The following is a 7,582-nucleotide window of genomic DNA, read 5'->3' on the forward strand; positions in this document are numbered from 1 at the left end:
GGCACGCGCCAAGGGAGCCGCGACGACTTCCGTCGCACGAAAGGCCGTGGCGAGATGGGAGGGAGGGGGCGGCGTTGTGCTCCGGGTAGCAACTGCGCATTTTCCGACCGGGCGCAAGGGGAACTGACGATAGCGGCTCAACCTAGCGCGCCACATATGTAGGAATGCGGGGAGGCAGCGCGGGAGCGAGGGGGGGGGGGGGCGGTTTCGACTCGGCCAACAAGTGCGTATACTTTGCATGGCCGCGCGCCGTAGCTTGGAAGGGATCTGCAGATGGCTGGTACTTCATACCTTTGTGCGCGCTGTGTTCTCACCATTCTTGCGTTGAAGCGATAGACCGCACGAAGGTCCGTTCGCTCGCTGCTGCTGCCTCGCTAGCGTTTTGATAGCGATGTGTCCGCGCTCATCGAGTGTGACGTGTTCGTGTTTGCTTGTGCGCGCTGACCGCATGCTTGTTAATTGAGTTAGTAAGCCAATTTTTCAAAGTACACACGGCCATTAAAAATTACTGTCCTTACTACGTATAGCTGTGTACAAATTTGCTATCGCAATCGATGCTTCACCTTTCGGGCGAATGTGCGACTTTTCTTTTTTAACATTTCTCGTTAATCCACTTCACTTTGTGGCCGCAGTTACCCGCAGCTGCGCTTTTTTTTTATGCGAAGCATATTACGAGAGCTCAACCCAGCTCCTCAGGCGCGGCGGTGTCGCCTTCAATACCACGTGACACCGTGACGTCACGACAGAGGAGAAACGGGGCTCCAACTCGCGCCGTCGCTCGCGGCGTCGCCCCCCGCATCGGACGCGGTGAGCGTCGAGCAACGCAGCGTTCGGCGCGACAACGAAATGTGCGCCTGAGCAAGCGCCGCACGCCTGAGCCGACGCTGACGACACCGGCTTTTCTGCGACGCGAGCTCCTTAACGCTGTCGCGTTAAAATAAAGGCTAGTATGCTTCGCATTCTGGGCTTAACCTTAGCTAAGCCACAGCCATTTTTTTTTCCTTTACCACGACCAATGCCTCCTTTACTAGATGCCAGCCGCGTTGCTCGCTTTCCCATTGCGGCGGCGGTTCCCTTAGTTCGTGGCCTCCGCGATTCGTAGCAACGGCGCGCCGCCGGAGCCTATCGCGAAGGCCACGCTTAGTTAAAGTTAGTTCAGCATAAATTTCGTGAGGCGGCGCTCGTTGCCTTTTCAACTTCCGGCGGATGCGGACCTCCGAGATGGCAACAGACGCCATGGTAATCTCCGAGGCCGCAGCACGTGACGCAGACGTCCGCCACAAGCGGCGCTCGTTGCCTTTTCGCGGAGGAGAGTAAAGGGAGAGGGCCAGGAACCGAGTTTACGGACAACGCGGCTGGCATCTAGTAAAGGAGGCATTGCCACGACAAAAGGCCGAGAACCGATAGAAACACCCGTGCTTTGGGGAACCAGCAGGTTCACGGTAGGCAGCTATCTCTATGACGTCGTGGCCTGGAGCAGCTCTATAGGAACTCTGGAAACGCCGTTTTTCAAACCTGGAGAACACACTGGCGTGTTCGCATAGCGAAAGAGCAACGAATGCATAAACGAACGAGTGTAAGTGGCCATTAACTTCATTCAATTCTTTTTTTTAGTAACGGACGCAAACTGAAGTTCACATAGAAGAAAGAAAGAAAGACAGCTACAGAACATTTTCCATGACACATGCTCAAAGCCACGCAGAAGCCTCTCGTACTTTAGAATTGTTTCTCCGGTCATCAGGTCTGGCGGCCGTGAATGAGCGCAAGACGGCAATGGACGGCGCGAGAAGGCTCCAATTTTCGTCCACGGCCGTCCCATCCAGCAAGCCATCGTCCACACGAAAGAGGACAGCCTCCCACATCGTCCCGTTGACACAGCGCCGATAAAGTGCCGTTGGCGAAGGACGGTGCGGGGTCGGCGCGTTGGCGGAAGGGATGTTCTTGACGCCAATAGATTCTTCGCAAGAAGAGCCGCCAGCTGGAAAGAGCTCGTTGCCGCCGCGGCGTTCGACAAGCACCGTCCAGGAGTTCTCGCACGTCCGCAGTAGACGCGGGTCCCGCAAGCAGCACTTGGCCCGCGAGCCGTGAGGCTCGACCACCAGCCTCTCGTCGGCGCCCAGAAACGCCACGCACTTGGACGTCGCCGAAGAGCGCAGCGCGCAGTCGCGGAGCATCAGCGACATAGCTGTCGCGTCCGAGACTCCGACGAGCATCTCGGGGTCGTACCAGGACACGAACTCTCCCCTGAATGAAGGCGCCTTGAAGTCGGCGCTTGCTGTTCTGGTGGCGACGCCGTAAACAGTGACCTGTCGCGCTCCTCGGTACCGGTACCACCCAGCCAAATCGGTCACGTGTTCAGAGCTCGCGCCGTCGAGGCGCAGGCAGACGGCCACAGAATCCCTGTCGCGGAGGGGCTCCACGAACGACGTGTTCACGGCGATCCACACGACGGATCGGGGGTCTTGACTCGTTTGGATTGACAAGGCAACCGGCACGCGGTCGTCGGGTTGACCCGTGGCTAACTCGAGAACCACGCCGTGCAGCAGAGAGGCGTTGGGTCCTGTTTGTTCCAACGATCGGGACAGCCGTCTGCACACGATAGGTTCGGTAGGAAAGGAGTTCGGGTAGTCCCTGTAGACAACGCGAGCTTGCACTAGGCAGGTTTCCAGGAATTCCGTAGTCGCAAGCGCAATGACTCGTATCATGGGCTTCGACGAGGACCTGCATAAGATGAAAGGGAAGAACAACGAAATTAGGCACTTGTGCCGAGCCAGTGAAAATTTTGAACACTAGGGACATCTCGAAACCTTTCCTCACACTTCTTACCAAGCGCTGGTAGTCGAAATGAAGGCAGGAAGTGGCCCGGAAGAAAATTTTTCTAGTTACTTGTTTCTCGTTTAAGTGGTCGCGCACAATTGATCTGGCTGTTCATGAATTATTCTTGCTATATCATACCATGGACCTCATGTGCAGTGCACGCCCAGCTTCGAGTACACTGTCCATTCTGCCTGCAGTAGCACGCCATGCTGCAAAATGGTGCATGTATATCGTAACCTATATATTTTTGTGAAGGTCTAATTCTCACTGTTCCAGGTCCGTATATTTTTGCTCGGAGAAGTGTACACATAAGACGCTGTAGTAGCTCGTGTGGTTTTTAAGACCTAAGTGAAAGTCGAAGGAGCTACTCACTTATGTAGCCGTAGGATTAGGCAGAATGAAAGCGCGAACGCTGTAGTACTGATAGAATGTCTATGAAACGTTTCTTGTTCTGCTTTGCTTACATACATTGCAGAAAGGACAGAATCTTCTATGCAGCGTTAGGCGTGGAAAGGCGACGGGTTCTTGGCATGGTGTAACTTGCAGTTGGCACGTGCCTTTTAGCCTGCCGATGCCTTGGGTTTCAATGAGAAACGGGAGAAATATATAGGAACCTGGCAAGGGCAACTACTAAGAGACGGCTGGAAAGTTTGCCGCGCAAAGAAACGGAAAGCGTGTAATGAAGAAAACTTTCTATTCATTGTAACGCAATTCCTAGTTGCTTAAAATTATTTAAGTGTTTCGATACACTATAAATATGAAAAGAACGAATTTGATGGTACGTGGCACTGACCCCTTTATCATAACCCGTTTCATTACCCGCCCGCCTATTCCTCCGAAAGTGTGTTCTTTGCGGGTGACTCCAAGTGTTCGTGACAACAATGCGGAATAGAATTAACAGATGAGTATTTAACTGAGCTGTCCAAAACTCGTCTTAGAACTGACAAAGCGGCGGAAAGACGCCGGAAATACGGTTTATGCGGTCGGCGCTTTGGACCTTAGAACATGTGAAGTGCAAGTTTCTGCCCCCAGATGCTCTAAAATAATCCACGAGCGAGAAGAAGGGAAACCGCGGAAAACGAGCGCTTCGATTCGTTTACTGAATATGGCGAGGATCTCTATTCTGGAAGTGTTGGTGCCTTCACTTTGCATACGAGGGTTTATTGGCCAGCTGCTTTTAGAGTTCACGGGCCACGTACCACCTGCGCTTTGTACGATCGCCTGCAGCCATCGCCATGAGCGGCGTTGGCTAACACTCCCTGCGTCATATCTTGTACGCCTACGTGTATGTCCAAGAATGTGGACGGGACAACAGCCGTTGCCGTGGCTTTATGGCCAGAGCATCGCACGCGCAATATGGAAGGTGTGGGATGCGGCTCCCATAGGTGGTTAAGTGTCTTCTTTTCGTTCACTTTCAATTCTCTTTCGCTTATCATTTCTAGATTTCAATGAAAACGAGTACTTCCATGCTATGCTCTTCTTGGCTTCATTTTCTGTTGGCTTCAGGTGGTTCTAAAACATCCAACACCATGAGGCAGAGGAGACGCAAAATTGGCAGTACGCAAAAAAAAATTGCGCACGAAAAGGTGCAAGTGTACGCCCACGCGCGTTTTCGCACCTGAGCTCGTGGCGGTAGTGGGCCGAGAACAGACGGAGACCGCGTTGCGGAGTCTGCCACCGGTGTCCGTGCTCCACCCACTGCGCATGCGGGGTCACTGCCCTGCCGGCGCGGTCGTTGTAGGCGTTGGTGGACTCCACGGGTTTGCCGAAGCCGAAGAGGTGGTTCACGTCATCCAAGCCCCTTATTCGGTAGAGCAAGCATCCCAGCATGAACGGCACCACGACAATGACCGTCGTTAGCAGGAACAGCAGGCTCCGACGCATCTGCGTGGTTGAAAACACGGTGTGAAATTAACCAGAAGTACATCGTTGTTGACTTCCTGTTTCATCTGCACCACCCAGAAACACCAAGGAAGGAGAATCAGACGAACTTTATCCCAGGCACCAAAGGGGGGGGGAGGGGGTTAGCGCCAAAGCTATCACGGGTGCTAACCAGACACAGCAAGAACTAAGTAGCGCTCATTTTCCTAGCGACCTGACTTTTCTTGTGCCGAACCAAAACTCTCTGCCCGACTTTACTGAGAAAGCACGGGCTGGCTTCGGGATTGACGTCGGTCTAAGTTCCTAGCCTCTACGTGTAGATGTCGCGCCAATCTGGCATGTGGACATTAGCGCCCACTGCGAACTTCTAACGAAACTTTTATGATTTCGAAGTGAAGTATAGCCGAACTTAGTTGGGCGAAAACGTTGCCTTCTCACAAGAGGCCCATGATCGGCAGTCGTCCAATCACGTTGAGGCGAGGTCTTCACGTGGACCTACCTTGACTTAGCAGTGGAATTCATAAAGTCAGTCGTCGCGTACGAGGCACAATATGCGTGGTGTACAGCCGATTCGAGGTGACTGCTTGCGAAGTAATGGCACAGTGCCACTTAACACCCAAAACACCGGTTCTGAGAAAAAAATAATATATTGTAAACAACGGGTGGGGCCCAAACAGCCAGTTAAGTATGCATACGGCGGGAGCGAGGGGGGGGGGGGGGAGGGGAGGAGAGGCGGGTTTCCCTAACGTACATGGGCTGGACGTGCAAGCACTGGCATGTGGCTATATATCTACTAAATGCTGGGTTTAACAGGTCCTTGCGATATTTGAAGTGCGAGATCTGAAACCACTGCTGCCACTGCTTCTTGACCATCTAGAGCAGCTGGCATGCATATATACTGGGCTGGCGCGACAACCAAAGCGCACACGTGCGTATAAGCAACCAATAATCAATCGTGGGGTCTATTTGTTTTTCTTGAGTCTCGTGGAATGAAGTCTCACTCACCCTGTGGTGCCTGAGGATGAGGTGCCGGTCCACCCAAAGCGTGTCGTCGTAAACGTACACCTTCTCCCAGTGACAACGATGGGCCCGGTATTGTCGGCCCCTGGCGTAAATCGGGCTCTGGTACACCATTCCAAATTGAATGCTTGCGTGCTCGCACGGTATATCCTCTTCTGGTGCTTCCTCTTCCTCTCTTTCTCCGGCGTACGTTTGCTGCAGCTTCTTTTTCTTCAATGCGTGATATTCCGAAAGTCGTACTATTAAACGGTCATTTGTGGCTGAAGAAAAGGTTTTAGTGATTAAGGTGACGGTGGTGGTGGTGGTAAACTTTATTGAAAGGGGGGAGGTGGCTGAAGGATTGGGCTCAAGTAAGGCCCTGGGTCTGCTTGGCCTTCTCCGTCCAGTCCACCAGTTAAAGTTGTCGGTCGACGCCCCCGGACCTAAGCCTGGCTCCGGTCCGGGGGCGTCGCAGTCAGTCTCACTGCGCTGACCGGGGGATGAGAAAACGGAAAATATTAGTCGCGCCTCCTTAAAAAAAAGGAAAAAGAAGAAAAAAAAGAAAAAGAAGAAGTGATACAATACGATTACAGTGTTTAGTTTTTAAGTAATATTGTTCATTTTAAACAGCGCCAAAAAGCACACGGACACAGCACAGGACCAGGGAAGAAGCACAGGACCAGCGCTGTATTTTTTTTTTCGACGCTGATCTTATCTGTATCCTCGCGTCGTTGCAGACGACTGGAAAGCGAGCGTGAAGCTAATTTCGAGTACCGCGAGAACGCATGAATATTAAGGACGCACCGCCTACGCGGCAACGCACTGCAGAATGTTAGATTAATTACTAAAGTATTGAATTTTACGTGAGAAAACAATGATCTCATTATGAGGCACGCCATAATAGGGAACTTCGGGTGAATTGTGACCACCAGGGGTTCTTTAACGTGTACCCATAGCATGGTATACATGGCCGTTTTTGCATTTCGCCCTCATCGAAATGCGGCCGCGGTGGTATGCGGCTTCGATCCCGTACCCTCGGGCTTACCAACGTTACGCAAGACCACCACGTCACCACGGCGGTTAATGTTGCACACTTGTCTTTCTGTTTCGCCAAAGCAGATTAAAAAAAAAAAGAACCCGGAGAAAGTTCATTTGCCCACGTACGTGCAAATTCAAGTACGTGGCGAAGACGTTGGCATCTAACCACGGAATGAAAAACAAACAAACAGAGAACTGAAAAAGAAAGAAGGTTATTCAACTTTGTAACCTCTCTGTCAGCAGCAAGCACCAACTTGAAAACCGATTACGTACTTAAGTTGGAATGCTGTTCTGGGCAGAGTCAAGTTCCACCATATTGTCGAATTCACCATCTTAACAGCTTTGATTAGTCCAGAGGGCTCCTCCGGCGTCTGTGATTGGCTCAAAATGCCGCCATATATAAAAAAAAAATTGGCGATATAGTTGAATTTGACAGTGTCCTGAATAGCGCACCCCTGTTCTCGGGTCTCGGCGCCGGGGTTGCTTAATGACTATGCTGTTGGGCACGCGCTTGCGGGATCGAATCCCGGCCACGGCGGCCGCATTTCGATGGGGGCGAAATGCGAAACCACCCGTGCACTTAGGTGCACGTTAAGGAACCCTGGGTAGTCAAAAATTTCCGGAACCCCCCACTGCGGCGTGCCTCATAATCGGATCGTATATTTCTGCCCTGCAAAATTCCACAATTTTTTTTTTGTGTTCTTCTCGGGTCTTGGGAGGTTATGTCGCGGCGCACTTCACGAACACCGGCAGATATTCGACGCACCGTTGCGAAAGATACGGAAGGTAAGGCTTCACGAATCTGTGTTTCGCCGCGCGATTCAGGCGCGTCATCGAGATTAAACTT

The 7,582-nt window shown here is 52.1% G+C and overlaps 1 protein-coding gene across 1 annotated transcript; it reads right to left on the reverse strand.

Annotated features, from left to right (window-relative positions):
- Positions 1–1,577: 1,577 nt before the first annotated feature.
- LOC135916167 (uncharacterized) lies at positions 1,578–5,888 on the reverse strand. The gene is made up of 3 exons (XM_065449430.1): positions 5,704–5,888; positions 4,436–4,701; positions 1,578–2,721 (listed from the first exon to the last, which is right to left on the reverse strand). The coding sequence occupies exons 1-3, from the start codon at positions 5,830–5,832 to the stop codon at positions 1,689–1,691; spliced, it is 1,428 nt and encodes a 475-aa protein (XP_065305502.1). The 5' UTR covers positions 5,833–5,888; the 3' UTR covers positions 1,578–1,688.
- Positions 5,889–7,582: the final 1,694 nt, after the last annotated feature.

Source organism: Dermacentor albipictus, chromosome 9 (genome assembly GCF_038994185.2).
Source record: "Dermacentor albipictus isolate Rhodes 1998 colony chromosome 9, USDA_Dalb.pri_finalv2, whole genome shotgun sequence".
NCBI lineage: Eukaryota > Metazoa > Arthropoda > Arachnida > Ixodida > Ixodidae > Dermacentor > Dermacentor albipictus.